Below are 21,593 nucleotides of genomic sequence, written 5' to 3' on the forward strand. Positions count from 1 at the left end.
TTTAATAACCCTAATAAATTTGGATTTCATCAAAACCTTGTTGCATATCATCGACTGTTTCAAGCAAAGACTATGCGCTCTTAAGGGAGACTATCACCTGTATTAAAATGTACACTGCTGACATCTTTCCCAGGTACATCAATTATAATTAAAGAGCAATAAGAATGCCAGGATGGACTTCTCAGGCACTTTCATGCAGGAGCCCCAGCGTTTAAAATTAAATCCATTAATTGTAACTACTGCACGCTTGTGATCTTTTAGATAGCGCACAAATTCATTGCTTTTGCAGTCATGCCAGTCTTTGTTAATTAAGGTTTGTGATTTATTTAATTTGAACAGGGATGTATCAGAGTGCCCCAAACTGGACTGATAAAAGGTCGCTAGTTCATGCTGTTCAAGACAGTTTGGAATCTGATCATGAAAAATGTTTCCAGGAGCCTGACAAAAATTGATTAGCAAAATGGGCTCTAATTGTTTAAAGGAAAGCTCCATATTTTCTTCAACCCAGCCATCTGAAAGTTCATATGTTAAGAAGCTCTTCTCACTGCGGACTGGCTCTGAAATACATTTGAAGATAAAAGGCTTTTTTAAAATTATTGTTGGCATTGCTTAGGGGAAGAGGCAGCCACAGCACTGTCATCATCTGGAAACTTTATTTCTTTTTTCTATTTCCATATATAGCAGCCAACACCATGGTCTCTGAGCAATACTCAAATATTAATGAATGTGTTACTACAGAAAAAAAAATACTGAGGTGGGAGTATCTCTGCTTTACAAATGGCAAAATGAGGCAAAGAGTGAAGGACTGATACGAGTAAGTCCTTGTGGCTTAGAAGAGACTCCTTTTGTCATCAAAAAGATCTCAGCACTTGAGCAATTATACTGAGCGTGGACTGGTGCATCTCATCTTAAAGTCAATATTGGATGAGTCACAACACTGATGGCAAAGGGAACCCGGGACAACCGGCTCAGATGTCAATGGACATGCTGTCTCTATCTAGTGAGGTGAACTGAACCACAGACCCAGAAAAAAAATGAGGTTGGAAGGTATCTGTGGGCTTAGTCCAACCCCCCTCCTCAAAGCAGGGGCAACGGATTGCTCAACACCTTGGGCAGTGAAGGTTTGGATGTCACCAAGGATGGAGTGGTCACAAGGCATCTGTGTCCCGTTCCAGTGTTTGACCACCTCTACCAGAAAAATTACTTCCTAATAGCTAGTGAGAATTTCTCTCCTTGCAACACCAATGCCTCTTCCTCTCAAGCTGTTCAAGACTCCCTGAGGAGTCTGGATCCACCTTCTCTATACCCTGCCATGAGTTACAGTTAATATATTTAGTTATAATGAGCAGTTAGGTCTTTGCTGCAGCTCAAGGCTGAACCAACCCAATTCTTTCCGTCTCTCATTGTATCATATGGTCCAGCCCCTCATCATCCTGTTGCTCCTCTGACACATTTGCTCCTGCATTTCAATGTCTTTCTTGCATTGAGGAGCCCTAAATAAAACAGGAATTACTCAGCACCCTCTGGCTCTTTTCTCAACACGCTTGCGTGACACTGAGAATAATTCCAAACAATTTTATTGCTCATTTGTCAGTTAGGTCTCAAAGTCTGCTTAGAAGTGCCTAAGCGTCATGGCTCCTCCTTCTTGGATGAGTATTGTGTGGCGTGTCTTTAGCCATGAGGAGGGAGAGTTCATCCTGGCTAACATCAACCCCGCACATGGTAAGCACCTACTCCCATCTCGACGGGGCAGTCAATGACCACTCCTACCCAGCGAGGGATCAGCTGAACCCAGTCTAAGGAAGGAGGTTAGAAGAGGACAGGAGTGCCTCTCTCTGTTGAGAGGTTGAGATGAAGAGGTTAGACTAGAAGCCTAATATTCAGACAGAAAAAAAATTGATCACACTGATCTCACTCATAATGAAATAGTTGTGTAGGTAGGAGTAAAAGCCAGGAACTTTATTCTAAGGCAGCACAAACTCAACCTCTGGCAAGCTAAATTTATGGATCTCAATGGTGCAAAATCTAAGTTTATAAAGGAACCTATACACCTCATTTATGACTGAGCTAATATACCCAAGCAGAAAATTAATCTGAATAACTTGAATGATGCACAAAGCTAAGTCAGAAGAATATTCTAGAACTGCAGAGGGCAGCTGTACTAAATTGTTCAGAATCATTTAAAATATCAGAACACTATTGTTTCCTCTTAGTTATCTTAATTGGTTTCTTTTTTTTTTCCTTTTTTTTTTCTCCCTTGTTTTCTCCTAATTATTTTCCAAAAGATTTTAAATTATGCCCTTTGAATAATTTTTGAATGAGTCTTCACAGTACGACCTTATCAGCTGCATTCCATTTCCATGTTTCTAGTATGTTTTGAAGTTCACTTCCATCTCATAATTATCTTCTGACTTAGCATGATGTTGGCTTATGTTTTCTTACTTATTTTCACTGTTACAAGAGCCTGCACGCTGAACAACCCGAGTGTTCGTTCATACTTAATGAACATAGGTTGGGATGTACTGAGATCTTCCTTTTCAGACACACAAAACCATAAAAAAATCATTGATGGTTTATTTGTTATGAAGGACCTCTTGAAATTCTTCTGGGAAACTTTGCAAGAAAATGCTTCCATATATACATATACATTCAAATATCCATATATACGTACACATATATATGTGGATCCCAAAGAAGTTCAGGTAACCTAAACCAAAGAAATAATCTGGTCTGGTTTTCCTCAAACCACATGAAAGATTTGACTTTGATAAGGCTCTTGTTTACATGGGCACCAAGGGAGGGTGAAAATACTCCACCAATTTAAATAGGAAATGAAGTGGAACATGTTTTAACAACAGTTAGATATGTACTGGCCCATAGCACACATGTTTCTGTCAGCATAAAATCAGCGTGTTGGAATTTGCTTAGAATGGCAACTTTTATAATGCTTATATATAGGGAAAGCTTCCAGGTACATTAAAGGTGAGCCAAAGATAACAAAGGTAAGTATGAAGTTATATTTCTGCTCACTTGACGGTAATTATTCTTGGTAATTGGGCTTTCAAAGACATTTAAGGATCACGGACACTCCATTCCTATTAAAATAAATTGATACTTATGTTTTTAGGCAGACTTGGGAAAGACCATCCTAATCTTTACTTTATTATTTAGCTGAATATCTTTGCAGTGCTAGTATTGGAATTAAGTATGTTTACAATTTTTAAATCCAGAAAACAAAATAGGATTTATGGTTAACTAACACTTGCCAAGTAACATAATAACAGCTCTCAATTATAGCTATAAAACTATAATAAGCCCTTATCCCTACACTCCTTAGAAGCCTGGATACCTAAAATAAATTATCTTGTTCAATCAAAGGCTGTGAATCAAATGTAGGAAGCTCTGGGGGGAAATTTTGTCATGTGTATCTTGTAACAGAGCTGAGACCATAGGTAATAACTTTTTTTTTTCTTTTTTCTTTTTTTTTTTTTCATTTTAGAAACTACGGATGTAAGGTTCCTTAGTATCTTCAGCTAGACATTCCTGTAGAGGAATAAGGTGTCAGTGTTATGAAAGATACCAATGCTTTCACTGTTTTAGAGCCTTGGGAGCATGAACTGCAGACAACCTAGAGATATTCAGAGATTTCTAATGGAAACCCCCAAATCTTGATTCAAGCCAACAAGACATGAAATGCTCACCCCGGACTGGAATCCAAATGTATCATTGTAGTTCACTGGTCTGATTAGTTTTGTAGTACAGGATGGATCCAGTCCATTTTTCAAAACTGGGCTAAAGCCTTGAACAATTGTTTTGGTAATGTAGATGAGGTTTTAGGTCTTAATAGTTCCTACAATTACTGCTGAATCTGGCCTTGGCTCAGGAATAAACTCCTTGTATCGAAAAGATTTACTACCCTAACTATATCTGTATCTCAATTTAATGAAAATGTTAAGGATAATTTGATGGTCTCTTGCCAGTGTAATTTTAAATAAAATGTCTTCATTCCTTGGCAGTGTCTGTTGGCACTCAGGTTTAACTAAAGGAAGTGCTTAAGTGAAGTGCTTTTTACCTTACAGTCTTGCCAGTATCTTCTCTGATAGAATAGATTTAATTTTCAGTGTTTTACCCAGAGTAAATAAATTTAAAAAAAAAAATAAAATTACATCCCACCATCAGTCCTTATAAGAAGCAAACCTTATTAAAGTATTTCTAGAAATCAGATATTGGCCTATCACAACATTTGGACTAATCTCAAGACTCATCTCCTGTAAATTAAAGAATTTTTAACTTATTTACTCTTCATTTATTATGCACTCTTGTAAAAAATGTTTCTGCATTTTGGAATGTTTCTGCATCTTGGAAAGAAATATAGCACATAATAAGGTGCTGTCAGTGCATCTTAGATTTTCATCTGAGTTCAGCAAGTCAGCATAAAAGTTTAGGACACTTTATTATAATTGTACAGGGAATGGAAAGTAATGGTAAGATGGTGACAATTTGGCCATCATATCACACAATGCTGAGCAACTGCCAAATATACTCTTGATTGCTTACCCTGTCTAAATAAGGATTATACCAACAGGAATAAGTACACAGAATGGGGCCAGAAGGACAAAGCATCAGAAGTTAAATTGTTTGGGGATTAGTCTGACCATAAAAAAATATTGTAGATGAAAAATGGTGCTCATTCAAAAGGTAAAAACAGTGTGTATAACATTTGGTTTTTAATGCTACTTTTTTTTTAATAAGCGAAGAGTTTATAAAAACTATAAAATCTCTCCCTGACAGAGACAGAATGTGCCTCTACTTACAGTAAATTACCAGTAGCTCTGTAATTTTAAAAGTTCATGTCACCTCAGTAATGCTATCCTTAGCACCCAGCACACCATAAACTGAAGATCTTCATAGCTGTTGGGAAGGAGTTCTCTTTTCTTTTCTTTTCATTATTGCTGCCCATTAAATCTTAATTCCTGGTTTTCTTCTGCTCAGTACCAAGGTGTCAACAAACTACTTTTAGAAGATGGCTTTGCTCCAAGTCACGCACTGTGAAAAAGGAAAAAGAAGACCAGGGAGCACTGGAGGCTATGATCTTAGAAAGTTAGATATGTAGCATGAAACTTTTCCTGTCCTTTGCTATTTGCAGGCCCACGATTCTCTCCAGCCCATGGGAGAATCTATAGACAAATTTCACTCTGATGTGGACTCAATTACACTTTGCCCTTATTTTCTACAAATGTGACTATCTTGTGTGTGTTGCTGTTTTCATTTCTATGCCACGCACTTCCAAGAAAAATTATTTTCATAGTCTCTGAAAACTTACCCTCACTCCGTGCCAATGACAGAACTAATCTTACTTTTGCTCAGGCATAGAGTCCTTCAACGTCTCGCTCTCCATCCCCCATTTGCAAACAAAAAGCAATACAGGCTATTAAACCTACATGACATCCCAGAGAAGATGTGAAACGTGCTGAGATTGGGTCACTGTACGTATATTATGGTTTGGATTTTAATTGCGAAACCACAGAAGATTTCTGTCCAGAGAACATCCACCCTCCAGGGACATACAGGATATGGGTGCTATGGAAATGTTCCTGTTCATTCCGTTGTTAGTGAGCAGTGGCTACCTTCAGCCACAGCAAGAATGGTAGCACATGGCGCAATCCTATTTTTATCACTGCAATAAGCTCAGTGGCGCAAGTTTAGAAAACTGCCATGCAGTTCAGACATCACACAAGAATGTTGGGTAACCTTAATTAAAAGCCTCATCAGCTGGACTGTGTGCGATAAGCGGCGTCCTTATCTGTGCTGCTATATGCCTCTGTGGAAATAAAGGTAATGAATGTTTTTGCTGTTATTAACCTACACTTTGCTTCAAGCTGATAGTGAAAGTAAACAAAAATGTTTCACTTTTGGTATCATCCTTTGGCATTCCAGCTCCAACACAGCTATAAGATAAAAAGTGGTACTTAGATGTCCAAGTGTGGGATTCACAATTCATATGGTTTCTTGTCAAAACTATGTTTTTGTCATATGTGTTGCAAACTTACTAATAGCTTTGGTAAAACTCTTTGGTAGAAAAAAGAAAAAAAAATAAAGGAAGCAATGGGGAAACGAGGGGTCCTGTTTTGGGCACTACTCCTGAAGAAAAATAACAGTCTGAATGGAATCATAGCAACAGTATCAAAACTAGTTGGTATATTGGAAATACGGACAAATGGTAAAAAATGGAAAGTGATTTTTTTAGTCAAGAAAAAAAAAGACTGTGGGGGGAATAACTAATTATCTTCATATATATATATGAATATATATGTTATACATATGTATATGCATAAATATGTATATGTATATATAGCTGCCATAAAAATGAAAAGCATCAGATGTTACGTGTGTTCAATGCAGGCAGGATAGAAAAAATCATTTAGCAGGCAGCAACAGATATATAAATTGGATGCTAAAAGAAAATACATGACTGTTGTAAGAAGCTAGGCATGTTGTTGAACTTCCCGGGTTGCAGTGGTTTACCCAAATGATATTCAATACAGATGTGTCAAAGGTGTTCTAGAGCAATATATAGACATATATGTATTTAGAGAAATTTTGTATTTACATATGTACTTAGAGATATTGATTCTTTTCTTAGAGAATGGGGAGGAAGGTAAGTCCTACAACACTGAAAAAAAAAGGAATTTTCTTGGGAATTGAACACTTGTCATCTGTGATTCTCACATATCCAGATAGAATGGCCTTACATACCTGATATCAAATAAAGGGTAGAAAAGATCAATATTGGCTTAGGGGAGTGAAGAAAATGTTGAGTGTTGAACTGAAAGTTAAAAAGTTGAAGTTAAAAACTGAATCTTTTTAACAGTTTGCAGTCTGGTGAACAACTGGATTTCTGCAGTCCAGTTGTACCTGGCAGCAATGTGAGTATATGATGGCAAAGGGAAAAAGGAACATTCAAAGGGCAGAGAACTGTGATTAGGAGAAAACAAAAAGCCTCATGGAATGTGCAATATGAAAGGAGATGAGAAAGATGGGAAACTGCATATGGAGCTAACTTCATTCCAGCAGGGGAGGCAGGTGGGTGTTAACACAGGCATCCATACAAGAGCAGTATTCCTTCATCCTTAGGCATGTGTTTGTCAGGGCTCTGAATGCACGAATGGGACTTAATTGTCCTGACCAGCTTCAGGAGGAACCCCCACTCACTGTTCAATTCGGGGACAGCTCAGGAGAGCTGTTTCCATTCCTGTCTGTTGGATGAACCTTGGACCTACCCTCTGTCTCCTGCTGCTTGTGGCTGGACACTCTGGGCTCATCCCTCACCATGTCTGGAGCTCTGTAACCATTGCTGGGCTCTGCCCGCCATGTTTGAATCTTGTGGAGTTGTGTCCTGGTTGGGGAGGGCATAGCCCATCCTTGGGTCACCCCCTGTGCCCACTTGTCTTCCTTCATGGAGAAACTCTGCTCTTGATGCTCCCTGAGAATATCAAACCAGCCACCACTCTGACTTTTTGACTACATGGCAGTGAGTTTTCTGAATTTTGTATGTCTTCTCCCCTATGATACAAATGCATATTTTGTACTAAAAATAAAGAGAAAACACATTTACAGTTTCCTCAATGCTTACATAAATTCACTGTATTCAAAATACAAATGCTCAGTTTATTCTGTTATGTAAGTTATCTTCGTTTAATAAAATTATACCTACAGTGGCCTCTAGGGGCACATGCAAATCACTAAGATTTCTCAAAGATTCATCAGTCAGGCCCATGTCATTCACCAATCACCTCTTCAGCAGGGAACAGCCTAGGTCAGGAGAGGATCTTGTGTCTTTCTGACACTGAGACTGACTCCTGCCAAATGTGTATTGGTCCTGTATGAAGACGTGCTTTATATAAACCCTGCTTCGTGTGCGCGGTTTCACATTTGTTTGGCTTCTGACAGGGAGGTAATTTTAGGAGGTAAATTTTAGGGAGGTAATCCCTAAATTGGCTTTGCTACAGATAATACTTTGGCATGAACTTATGACTTTCCAGTTTGTGTCTGCACTAATGAAAATCAATGAATTAACTGCTACAGACGCCTAGATTATTTCTCTGTTTTTCTGTATGAGACTTACCAAGTTTACTGGGGCTGAAGTCCACTTAAAAAGAATGCTGTCAGCCATGGAAAAAATCTTGCTCTCCCTCCAATGTAGAGCACTCCATTTTCTTGGAGCCAAACTGTACACCAATGGTGTGACATTACATCAGAAATGCAACGTGTTGAAACTGTGAACCAACACTGGACATGGTATTTCACAATGTCCTGAACCTCAACTGCATCCATAAACAGTATTTATAGGAGGCCAGGCTTGCTCATACTGAAACTATGTTATATCAGGAGATGCAGGGCTAATAGTCAGCCTTGCCAAGCACTTTTGCCTTATAAAAAAATCTGAAATATTAAAATCTAGATGCTTCTGAATCATCCAACTTCAAAGAAATCTCAACAAGCATTCCACTTGTCACTCAGCTTGGGAACAGAGATACTGCACTGCGTTTTCGGCACCAACTAGCTCCCAGCTGCACCCAGTCTTTTGCCACTCGTTTGTTGTGATACAGTGGTGCGAGAATTCATGAGTACAGCCCCAACCACATCTCCACCAAAGGAAATGAAAGCTGGATTTGAGCACATATATTTATTTAGCACCTCATAGCCACAGCGTGAATAAATGCTTTTTGTTACTGCTTTCATCCGTGTCACCTCTGTGGCTGAAACGATGCAGTTGGAGTACTGAAAAACAGTGATCGGGCTGAGAAATGTAAGATTACGGAGCCTCAGGTGCAGTTTCACCCTTCAGGTCTGCTGATGCTACTTTATAGCCGTTTTCTCTTCCCATTCCTTGCAGTGTGACCCCAGCCCCGCTCACACAGGGCTGCTCCTCAGGTGGGTTTGAGCGCCGGTACACCGTTCACTGTCCCACCTCACAGGTTAACGACTACCATACCCCACAGAAACAAATAAACATTCACGCTGCGAACAAGACATCGATCTTTTAGCCCACAACCCCCTCCAGGGCAGCCTTTACCCAGGGCGCAGGCCTCGGGCAGCCGGCTGAGGCGCGGCCGCGGCGGGGCTGAGGAGCGGCGCGCGCGGCCCCGCGGCGGGAGCGCGCCTGAGAGGCTGCGGGCGGCCGCCATCTTGTCTCCACAGCCGGCTGCTCCCCCAGTGCAAGCGAAGCAGCCCCGCTAGCTCCCTCCTCCTTCTCCTCCTCCGCTCCCTCCTCCTCCTCCTCATCCCTCCCACTCCACTCAGCCGTAGCCGCCGGTCAGAAAGGGGGGCGAGCGGGGAAACGAAGGCCGCGGGGCGGGGAAGGGAAGGGAGGGAGGGGGGGGAACCGGGGAGCCGTGTGTGGGGGGGGCGGCCGGGCTGCGGGGTGCCAGCCCCCGGGGCTCGTCCCTCCCCGGGGGCTCGTCCCTTTTGGGGGGGCCTGTCCCTGCTTGGGGGCTTGTGCCAGCCCGGGGGGTTGTCCCTTTTTGGGGACTTGTCCCTCCCCGGGGCCGGCAGCCCCTCTGCTCGCCTCCGGTGCCCCCTTGGCGGTGTCAGCTCGGGGGGGGGGCCGGGCTGCGCTCTCGATGGGATAAGCTGTAAACATGTTCAGCTTTGAAGGGGATTTCAAAACAAGGCCCAAGGTGTCCCTCGGAGGAGCGAGTAGGAAGGTAAGAGACGCCGCCTGTCTGTCTCCGTGTTTATGTCTGTGCCTCGGTTTTTCTCGCCCCCCTTTCGGCGTTACCGGGATTTTTTTTTTCTACTGGTGGGCCTTCAAAAAATGGGAGCAGCTATGACTAAGGCTTCCCAGGGAGGAGCAATCCTCCTCTCCCCATGATGCGTTGATCTATCTCCTCGGCTCTATTTATCTGTCACCGTTCTTGCCGAAATCAGGCCCCACGCAGGCTGGAACTTGGGGGGGCGTAGGAAATGTCTCCGAGCCACCCGCTGCGGCTGGGGGGCACCTCCAGCTCCCCTCGCCGGAGGTCTCCTGAGGTGAGCAGGGGAAGGACCCAGAGACCCCTGGAGCATCCCTACGAGGGGAATTTCCCGGGCCCGACCCCCAGGGAGCTGGTGGGGAGCGGCCTTACCCGGCCCTACAGCAACGCGTGTTGTTGGGGGGCTTCAGACCCCCGAGGGGAGGTTGGCAGGGCGCACACAGCTCTAGTTTTCCTCCTCCAAGTCTACATTCAGGCAGGCTGGGAGCAGCGGTTAATTGCTCGCTTTAGCAGGCTGTTGAATCTCCTGGCGTTTATTGATGGAAGTGGTTCATTTAGATCTTGCTGGAGTGAAATGGTTTATTTAGGTCTTGCTGATTGGACGGGGTAGTCAGACGCTTAGCCAAGCACAGAAGAGCATGAGGAGCAAGAGAAAGGACAGAGTGTTTTCAGAAGTGGCCTGATTTGTAAGGGACATTTTAATGCACTGCTAAAACACTGCTTCCTCATCTTATTGAACATTATTGCGTCTAAAGCCATTTGCTGTTTTCATTCTTATTTTTGAATCTTAACAGGAGTAAAAATACATCTCAAGTTTTTGTTATTGTACACTGTAAGCAAGTTCAGTTCTCCGAAACTTTTAAGGTTTGGCAGTAAGTTTGGAAGGTAACCAAAATACTTAAGTGTTTGATGTTAAAATCACAGTAAACTTTTCTTTTTGGTGTCTTTTACATATTTTATTAAATAGAGGGTGTAACAGGACTGCATTTAAACCACATAGCTTTTCATCTGAATCATGTGCTTGTACTAACACACTTCTGTTCATAAGACTTCATACAGTGACGTTACATGGATCAAAAATATAAATATTGTGCAGTTGAAGTAGGAATTGGCAGAACACGTCCTGGTCCTTGACAATATGCTTTAGGTACTTTGCAACTTTTAGCATCAACTTGCTTATAGTGGTACTTACAGAACACATTTTCTTCTCTAGAAATAAACAACAGACTCAAATCTTCTGTTATACTTACTAAGATCTTAATGAAAATTCAGCAGAATTTTCTGTGGTTATACATTTTTAATGATACGGGACAAATTTATTAACCTTATACAGGTATAAATTTAGCAGGACAAATATTGTAAGATAAAGGAAGTTGAAACTGGTGCTCCGGTCTTCACACTATCCAATTCAAAGGTAATATTTCGCGATCAGATTTGTACTGACTGGCCCACAGATTTCAGGATTTCACATTGCTCCACTGAAGCTCTTGTGCTGTATCAATGCAAGTAAGTTAGTCTTAGTTTTGGCCATTCTGATTATGGACATGATAGAAAGCCCTTGGAATAGTTGCTAATCCTCAGAAAATCTGCAATACTTGTGATTTAAAAATGCAATTTAGCTGGGCTTCTATATAAACTCACTGCCTCAGAGATTGGTGTGGCAGGTGTTTGCGTGGGTTCTGGGACTTCTCACTATCTCCTGTCACAGGCTTCTTGTGATTGTGTTTTGTATTTATTAGGCTTCAGTTTTACTGAAGGCTGAATTGTAAAATGTTCCTTTTCATGTTTTTGTATGCATCGATTAAGAGAATTATTTTTTAAACCTCCCCCTTCACCTCTCACCTCCCAAGGTAGTATCTTTTTACAAAGCTACAGTACATGGTGGAAGCTCCACTTTTCTGTGGTGCTCCATTAGTTAGCTGGATGCTCAGTACTGCCTGTTCTGATTCCTTTGGTGGAATAAAACACAGCTCAGAAATACCGTTGGAATCTGTTTGCAGGCTGCTTAATGCTAGGAATTGTTTTCTGCCTGATCTGGGGAAGTTTCCCAAATTTTGTTGCACCTGTATAGCTACGTAAGCAAAACCTTCTTGGTATAACAGTGGGGACTCCAATTTGAGTAGCCAGTCAGTGCACACCGTGCTAGCGGGGTCATCCTGACGTGGCTACGACCGCACCATAAGCCTTCTGCAAACGTGACCAGTACAAGAGTGGTTTTGCCAGTGTGACCGCAGCCACAAACAAGAACCCTGTCGGTCGTGGGTCACACATACTGCTACCCCAAATGACATTGTTGTTTATGTTTGTAGTGGAGATGTGCCTAGATTTCCTCGGGCCTTCTGACGGTTAACTTTAGTAAGTCCTGTCGGGATAGAAACAACAGAAATACAGTTGTGTCTAAACCAGGACTTGTTGTGGCATTAATTGTTGCAGTTAGGAAACTTACAATCCAAACTGACATGGTTGTAAATTTATGAGGACTTAAGGCAGATTAGAGTTGATAGATGTATGAGTTTGAAAAGATCAATTTGTTTAGGTACTCAAACTTAAAAGAGAACCCCTTTGACTATGTCCAATGTGTAAAAAAGCAGGCCTTTAAAAAAAGGATGATGAGATGTAATATGAAATGTTTATTTTAATTACCAGTAGCTTTCCTAACCGAAGGTACTGAATCTGACGTACTTTCTCACCACTAAGTTTTATGGTATTTTTTGAATGATAAGAGCAGACAGCTTCAGGTTTGTGTTTACACTGTGGGCACGTTATGTTCATTGTGGTGGTCTGAGTTGGGGATGGTGTAGCACTTAAATCCAGCTGAACTTTTTGGAGAAAAAAAAGTCTTTGTCTAACTTACTAAGTCCTGGATTTCAGAATTAATTTTACGAAAATGACTGTTCCATGGACTATTCCTTTCAAAATATTGTAGCATTTCAATACTACATTTTAAATAAGTATTAAAGATAGACGGTAATGTCAGCATTTGGACTGCTCCCTCTCTGTACTTTCACAAATCTGCTGATTCATTTGGATTATTTGCATTAGTTATGTGTTTGTGTGAGGGTATAGATACCATTTCTGTGTTTTATTTATTTACAAAGTGGTAAGCTGTTGTTGAAGTTACTATTTTTAACTTTGGGGAGTGACTATTGTCACCTTCAAAACATGATTCCTTGCTTTATGAGACTTTTTGGAAGTTATTTTCAGATTAAGTTTTAATTACAACTGGTAAAACTTTTTTTTAGGTAAGGTAGCCTCCAAAACACTTGCCTCATATTGGGGTTCCATATGCAAACATCTTGATTATTGGACGTTTTGTACAGAACATTTATTGTTGGCCAAGGGGCTGTGGTCGCAGAATTCCTGCGGTGTGTCGGGCAAGAAAAAAGTGGAATTGAGGAGCTGGTTTGGGTGTAGTTCAGACTGAGCTAGCCCAGTTCTCTCACTGTACAGCGGACTGAAACTGATGGTTCTGCACCTGGGTGGTAGTTCCCAGCTCACCATTTGTTGCCTGTATTGCAAGCAGTGACTGATGTTAGCTCACTGATCTAATGCAAAGCTAGGCTTTTTTGGGGTGGTATAGGGTGAGCTTTGTGTTGGAGCGGAGAGCTGATGTGATTCAGCCTTCAGGCTGAGGCAGGAGAGGCGTGAGCGTGGTGCAGCCCTGGCATCGTGTCACCGTCCCTTTTGGTGGCAGCTTGCAGGTCTTACTCATTCTGTCATGAAGGTGGGCTCCTGGTGACATAGTGCAAAATGTCATTAGCCCTTCAGCCTGATTTGGTCAGGTCAGACCTATTCCTTTGTTAATTTTGCCAACGAAGAAAAATATGAGGCACCAGTCCTTTAGTGCATAATGTGTAGGGGTATCCCCATGGCTGTGCTGGGGTGTACAAGGGGCTCTGTAGTGCTGCAGCATTCATTTAGGTTATTAAATGAGTTAATGACTTCTTCTAAGCCTTTAACAGGAAAAATGGCGAAAATAATATTAAGTCAAATTTACTGTGCCATCTGAAATCTGTAAAAACATGCTTTTATAAATCCCAAGACAGTTTAAAATAAAGTATTTTTAATTACAGTACAAAATGAGATGGCTTTAGAAATTCCTGAAGAGGAAGACTTTTTAACACAGATGAGTTAACACTGACTAAAGAGAAAGTGAAACCAGTATCAGTGAGTGTCTCCTTGTTTCTTTTGTTTTATCTTGTGGGAACACATGGAAAATTACTGATGAGCAAGTAATGATGACTCCGTAGATTGTCCCCTTAATTTACTTCAATATGGATGTCTTTAATAATCAAAGAACTTCAATTTACAAAGTGTGTTTGTATTTGATTTCAGTAGTTACTGGTGCACATTCTTAAATTAATAGCATAGCATCAAGCATTACATTCCTGAATGGTCCTTCCCCCACTTTCAGCTGAAGTGTCAGTAGGAAACTATATAATGTATGCTTATTAGATCCCTTTTTTTCCTCTCAGTAATATTTAGCTTCCTTTCAAATGAGGATGCTACACATGATAGAGTTGTAGCTAGTTGACAGCAGTGATTACTCTGTTTTTTTCAGTTACGCAGTGTTACCTCAAAAGCAGAAATTTGTTTTGAATTTACAGGCCTGTTTTTTTCTGCTTGTTTCTGAGAAGAGTGAAAGTCACTCAAAACTGCAGTGTCATATACAATACACATCTTAACAACCATCCTACAGACAAAGTGGGTGTAAATTTAAAAAGCAACCTGTTTGCATTTCGTTTGGTCTCTCGAGCCTCCACTCAGTCCTGGTTCCACTGCATGTGGCTTTGTGGCTGCTGTGATGGAGGTAGTTCCAGATGCTCTCTGAGTCCTAAGGTAAAATTTGAGCCAAAATACAGAGATGTTTTCTTGTAAGCGCTCTCTCATTGATTTCAGTGAGCCCAGGCTTTCCCTGGACAAATGCCACTTCAGGGGCATATTTTAAGTATTTTAAAGTATCTCCTTCTGGAAGAGGGCTTTCTGTACCATCTTCCTTAATCATGATTTAAATATTCAGAGATGTAAAGAGTCACAAACTGTTTTAAAGCAGATTTTTTCAAGCTCCTGGTCATGTTTTACTCAGGCCAGTAGTTTGATAGTATGTTTGATAGAATTCAAATTGTCGAGGGTCAGTTTAAGACACCGTGTGTCTTTAAAATGCTAACTTCTTTTAATGCTCAGAAAAGCCAATTGATGTGGAGTTTATCTTGTCTAAAATAGTACTGGGAATTAGAAAAGCTGCTGAGAACCACTTTGAAGAGGGATGTCTGCCCAGTGTCCACATTTATTCTCTATAAATAGATGCTACAAAATCTTCCTTTTATTAGCAGGACTTATCAATTTACCAAGCACTTGTGTTGAAAGGAATTTTCTTCTCTAAATTGCTTAGGTCACCTTATTTACTTTGGGAGTAACTGTTGATGGTTATGTGGTTCAAACTAAATTTGACTGAAAAGTCATGACCCTTATTTTAAGGAAAGAAAAGAAGAAAGTGCCTGTGTTTTGTAGATGAGAGGATGAAATGCTTTTTTTTCCCCATGAAAATTTCTTAAAAGTCTTGCCTTGTATGGTCTATTTAATGGTAAATAGAATAGCATTTTTAACTATCTAAATAACCACCTACATTTTACAAAGAAATCTCAACTGTTTATTAACAGTATTTCAATTGTTAACATTTTTCTTTCTGCTTTCAATGTGTTGTTTTTGTTTTTACATAATGGGCTCACTGATTAAACAGAACCTGAAAATAATTACTCAGTTTCACGTTTGCACTTCACAATTTTTTAAATTTACTAGTGTGAAGTTAAGATGCTTTGGTTAACATGGCTGTCCAGGAGTGTTCAATTCCAGTTTTTAAGACTCGAGAAATCCTAGGAATGTTTGGGGGAGGGAGGGGAAGTTTCCTTTTTTTTTTCTGACATGATTTTTGAGCCAAGAGTGCTGAAAGTTTAGAAACACTTGCAGTGCGATATGTGAAAATGTAGGCCAAAATACCTTTTTCTAGGTATTTAAACACTGGGAGTTGTGTAAGCATGCTTTTGCAGGAAAACAGTATATTAAAAAAAAAAAAAAGACAAGAAAGCAGTCCTAATTTCCGATTTTATTTTTCTTATGTATTTAATTTGAGTTGAAGTATTGACATCTACGTTGTTAGACTGTTGGATGCTGCTCTTCTCCTCAACTCATCATCAACAGCAGTGGTACAGCTTTGAACTTTGCACTACATACCAGCTTTATCCTGATGTATAATTTAACATTTTAAGTATTCCTTTATATTTCTTTGACAGTCACAAACTTTCCTTTCTGTTTGCTGTCCTCCATCTGCTTCCTTCTTTTCACCTCTTTCCCTTTCTCTTGTACTCATTGAGTCATCATCCATAATGTCACGGTGCGTTTTGCTGTTTCTTTGCTTTCTTGTTTGTGTTGTGCCTCACATACCTGGTGTAGAAAACTGCTCAAAGTGCAGGTTGTGTCCTTGGGCCTGAGGTTGGTTGTCTTTACTGCAGAAAGACCAGAGGAGGAAGGAGCAGACAGAAAAGGGTCTGTTAATACAGAAAGTGTTGCATGAGCCAAGCAGACAGCGTGTTCTGCACTTTGGAGGCCAAGCTTCTGGAGGAAGGAAGACCAAATAGTAGGTGGTGTCAGGAGTTACGGGTGAACGGCTTTCCCCTCCTTTTGAGCTAGGGTTGGAGGTAGGAAGACAAGCTGATGCTTCTTTCCCTTGCTGCCTACCTTGATAGGTAGGCTTGACACCTGCCGCCTTCTGTACCCAAAAGGAGGATCATCAGCCCCTCTAGCTGGAAAGTGGATAGCTCGATCAGCACAGAGGTGAGGCAAGGAGGGGGGGAGTGGGAGCGAGCTGGGTGTAATCTGTGGAAGCTACTTTAACATGGTCTCATGCTGTTGGTAGCTGGGGCAGGGGCTAGGACAAGAGGTGGTGTAACACTGTCCCATGGCTGGCAGCAGTCGTGTCACCGTGTAAGTGGGAGCTGTCAGATGTGCAGCACTTCCAGTAGCGGGGCTGCAGATCTGTGGTGTTGACAACCAGCCACAGAGACTGGGTGTCTTTTGGGTTATGCAGAGTACTGAGTTCAGCTCTTTTTCACCAGTCTGTTTATTGAGAGTCTAGACAGGGAGGATTTCAGAGATGACTCTGCACTAAGCTGTTTTCAAGAAGTAAGTTTGCTAGAGTCCCATTTGTAGGTGAAGAAGGTAATTTCATAGATCTTGTCATCTCTATCCCCCAGCAGGTTTCTTCTCGATTGCATATTTATACTGTTTTTTCTCAGTTTCTGAAATGAGGTATTCAAATCGTGTTAAATACACAAGTAATTCTCAAGCAGATACCATTTTTTAAAATGCATTTCTTGCGTTTAATTTAAATACAGTATTTGGCCATATTTATGATGCCATTTCTTTGTTTCTGATCTGTGTGTGTGTCACCTGGACAAGACCAGAGTTATTTGACCTGTAATCATTTCTTTTACGTTGGGTGATACCAGAATATTTTGTTTGTTGTCTTAAGGCAGTTCCTCTGTTATTCCTAATTTAACAAGATGGTGTTTATCTTTCAAATACTCAAAGCAAGTTTGCGACGTCGACTACAAATTCTGGTGTTTTTTTTTAAGTGGATTAATTTAAGAAGTGCTCACTTCAGTGAGGCTGCAGTGCACAGCTGTGATACACTAAGTGAGGAGAAGCTGCCCTGTCATATCTCTCTCTGTGCCCAAATCCATCAGGTTATTTGATTCTGGTAAGCCCACTGGCCATTTATTTACCTTTATCTACCAATTCCTTGCATTTATTGTGTTTGTCTCTTTTTCATATCGTTCCCTTCTCCACTCACATGTTGTAATTTGTCTTTTATTTTCTTTGTGTTTTGTTGCTTTTTGTTGTTGTTAATGAGCTCTGAATTGGAAAGAGAAATTTAGCACCATTGCTTCTAATCAGAAATGCTCTCAACTGCCTCTGCCTGCAGGATGAAGGGCTTCAGGAACGCTGAAGAAGTGTCACTGAGATAATTTCTAAACATTTCTAGCAATGTTTTACTAACTTGTATAATGTATTGGGCGTCAGCTGTTGGAAAAGAAGTAATCTATATAAGAAAACCTTGACATTTTAGGTTGTCTGTTGGGTATTTCTTAGTTTAGAACATTATTTAGTCTTTTTTTTTTTTTTGTGTGTGATGGCAGAATCTTTTTTGTTTCCAGGCAGATCCAACCCCTTTCCTGTTGCATGAGATGTGTTGTCTTATATATGGACTTTGGTACAATTTGTTTTCACTGTGTTTAACGCCTGGAAAAAAACTTGTATTTAGAGGGCAGTAGCTGTGTTTAGTGGTCTCTTTGGCTGTAAAATACTGTTTTTAGAGGAAAACATGGTTAACCTTCTTGTGGGATTTTTTCCTTTGTGCTTGCTCCAGTAAATGATGTGAAATACAAATCCAGTTTGAAATTCTTTTGTTGAATCTATGTTTTTTCTTCTCCTTGGTGCTCTGTGCTAAAGTATTTTCTGTCCTAAGAAATTTGGAGAATCATGACCTCCTTACTTCCTTCGTGTCTTGAGAAAAGCAGTGCAGAACTTTGCCTTCAGTTCTTCTGTCTGCCTATAGACACAGGAAATATTGCAGTGCAGTTGTTTTAGAAGTGGTTAAATATTTTTAAAATGCTTGTTTGCCAATTTCAACTTTATGTATTTAGATGCAGTACATCTTCAGCTTGAGTGTATATTATTTCTTAACTTCTCTAGACCAAGAATGCCATAAGAAGAAAATGCAAGTTAATATTTGTGTAGTAGAAGCAAAAAAAGAAAGTAGTTTCCTAAAATATATGCTATTAGACTGGATTTAGGAAGGTGCCAGGGTACTTTCAACTGTTATTGTCTATAGTGGGAGCTGAAAACCCTGCATCCAAAAAGAATTATTTTGTGTATTTCCTGGGAAGCAACACGGATCCATCCCATAAGAGATTCTTGCAAATAAGACATTGTTTATAATTTGTAATTTATGTGCACAAATTTAAGGTTGTGGCTTAAAAGCTAATGCACAGGTTGGCTCTTGTAATGGTGGTGTCCGTCAGAGGCCTCGTGAATGCTTCAGTAGTCTTTTCCTTTGTTGGAGGGAACATTCTCCTGAAAGTTTCAGCTTGTAGCTTTAACTTCATTTAGAGTTCAACATTTTTAAAGAAAAAAAAAATCCATTTGTTATATAAGTCTATTTTGACAACCTTTCTGGACAAGTTGTGAGAAAAGGAGAAGTAAATGCGTGTTTAATGCTTTTTGCAGGTTAGACAAAGCGTGGAGCTTTGGAACAGTGCGGGATTGCCTTGAGCGTGCCACAACTTGCTGTGCATACCCTGGCCAATAGCTTACACTCTGAGCAGGGAAAATGCTAAACATATGGAAGTACCTGGTGGGATTGGGACCCTAGGATGCTTCAATTTCCCCATTTGTTTGCCTAGGTTATTGGGATGCTGAGAACGCAAACCTGAACAGGGAGCAGTACGTTTGGCTATTGTCTGCCTGTCCCTTTTCTTTTTACATAGTCTCTGTCACTAGGCTTCTGGGAGGGCTGTGTTACGTACATTTCTAAGTGCAGAAGATGGTTAGCACTTAACTTGTGTCGAGTGCTGTGTGTATTATGAACGGTCTCCAAAATGTCTAGATTAAATACTATGAACGCTTTTAAATCGTGTTTGGATGAAGGTGTAATAGTGTCTTTATTTTTGCTTTCTAGGAGGAAAAGGCTTCTCTCCTGCATCGCACTCAGGAAGAAAGGCGAAAACGAGAGGTAAAGTAGACTGTAAGCACTTGCATGCACACTGGATTTTTCTTTGATGTGATAACATTTGCAGCCCAAAGTACTTTATTCCACTGCAGCTGTACTTAGTTCAGGAGTGCTTTGTTTCAGTTTGTGAGTACTATGTAGTCTTCCAGTATACTAGAAGTGACAAAACTGCCTGCTTTTATGGTTCTTCCCAGAAATGATTTTCATCTCAAAAGAAGGTAATTAAGTATGCATTGGGTGCGAAGGGAATTTTTCCTTTTATGATGATGGCTCATTTTATCTAATCTTCGTTGAGAAAAGCTAGCTATTTGGTTAGTGAATTGTTTTTCTTTGCCTTGCCCATAATCTGTTAGTATGACTTGGTCTTGGCAGACCGCCTGCTACACCTGTTTTGGTTGTGATTTCCAGGATGACCTTCCGCAAGCCACATGCCCAGTTTGTGTCTAAGATCTGTAAAGGTACAGTCAGAACAGTGATGCTCGAATGCGTCACAAAGTGCTTTGAAATCACCTAATAATTGAGAAGCTATTGTGAGGCTGATGTGCAAGTTTAGGAATTCTTAATACTGGCTTGTGATGTATGTTACTGCCATAGATAATTCAGTCTGGAACAAAGCAAAGGAGGAAATAACACACCGAAAGAAAAAATACCAGTTTTGAAATATAACATCTTAGTGAATTTGCCCCTTCCAACCTGGGCTGTTCTGTGATTCAGTGATAAGTGGCAATCTAAAAACAATTTAGTAGTATTGCATGGAAGCGAATACGTTCATTTTCTTTCTTTCCTTTTCTGATAATGAGGAGAAATCATTTCTGGTCTTGATAAATTTTTAAAATCTGTCTGTCTAGTTTTCATGCTAATCAGGAAAACAGAATGTTTACCCCTTTCAAGATGTGTTTGACCCTTGCTAGGTTAAAGACAGGTTCTGCAGGGGCTCATCCTTTTCTGCAGACAGTTACTGCTTTTTTCTCTCCAACCTAGATGTACAAATATGGACCAAGTTTAAGTATGAAATTGCTAGGATTTCTCCAGTTATTTGAGAATGCTGTGTTATGAATCAAATTTATGATCACTGAGACCTTATCAACATGTGCAAAAAGACTCATGCTTCAAAACCATTTTGCCAGCTATCCAAATGACCCATTCAGTCGTTCCATTCTGTCTGGTGCAGAGGTGATGCAGTGCCATAGATCTGTATGTGTACACACATGCACGTAGACATACAGTCGTCTGTGGCATATATCAGTCACTCACAAAACGAATGAAGAGTTCTTGCAGAGAAGAGATGATGATGATGATGATTATTATTATTATTATTAAAGGATGACTTCTGAGAATAAAACCAGTTGTGGCTTTAAACAAACGCCTGTAGCAGAACCTTAGCATTGACCTTAAAATGTTCGCAATTATGGTTCGCTAAATGACAGTTATGTGCTAGGATAAAGCCTATGTCTAGAGAAAACGAGGAGGTATCTACCTTTTAGTCAAGCATTACATTATGATTACGAAGAGACAGTGCCTGTCTGTAATTGAAACTCTCTCCTGTTGCCCCCGTACTTTGTACTTTCTTTGTTAGATACTTCAGAGAGGAAGAATATCAAATCTTTGGCGCATCAAATTTTAATTTTTGGTTCAGGCTCTGGAGGTAATGGACTCTTTCAAGCTTATTGAGATTAGTTGATTGGGGAACTGAGGTTTCCAGGAAAAATAAAATAGGCGTTGGATGGTAATTCAGAAGTGGATTTGGTGTTTCTCTGGCCGGTTCTGTTCAAGTTCTTGTCCATAAAATTTGGACTTTTTTTTTTTTTTTTTTTTTTACAATAAAATAAGAAATCAAGGGTTTTGAGTTTGTAAGTTTAATTAAAGTGTTTTGGAAAGTTCACAAACTGCTTTGTAGTGTTAGGTTTGATGAGCAACTATTTTATTCACTTCCCTTTTCATCTTCTAAGAAACTAAATGGACATTGTTAGAAACCTAATTACAGTAGCCACTTCCCTTAGATTTTTATTGTGATCCGATACGCTGGGGGTGTTGTCAGGAGATACATGGTG

General features: G+C 40.3%; 1 protein-coding gene across 1 annotated transcript in view; it reads left to right on the forward strand.

The window, feature by feature from the left end:
• The first annotated feature begins 9,368 nt into the window (after positions 1 to 9,368).
• Positions 9,369 to 21,593, forward strand: part of UBE3C (ubiquitin protein ligase E3C) — a 78,836-nt gene continuing 66,611 nt past the window's right edge. The window contains exons 1-2 of the mRNA XM_035564289.2: positions 9,369 to 9,707; positions 19,492 to 19,545. Of these exons, the coding sequence (XP_035420182.1) occupies positions 9,642 to 9,707; positions 19,492 to 19,545 (120 nt within the window). The 5' untranslated portion in view covers positions 9,369 to 9,641. The remainder of the gene's footprint in view (positions 9,708 to 19,491; positions 19,546 to 21,593) is intronic.

The sequence above is a fragment of the Cygnus atratus genome, chromosome 2 (assembly GCF_013377495.2).
Source record: "Cygnus atratus isolate AKBS03 ecotype Queensland, Australia chromosome 2, CAtr_DNAZoo_HiC_assembly, whole genome shotgun sequence".
Taxonomy (NCBI): Eukaryota; Metazoa; Chordata; class Aves; order Anseriformes; family Anatidae; genus Cygnus; species Cygnus atratus.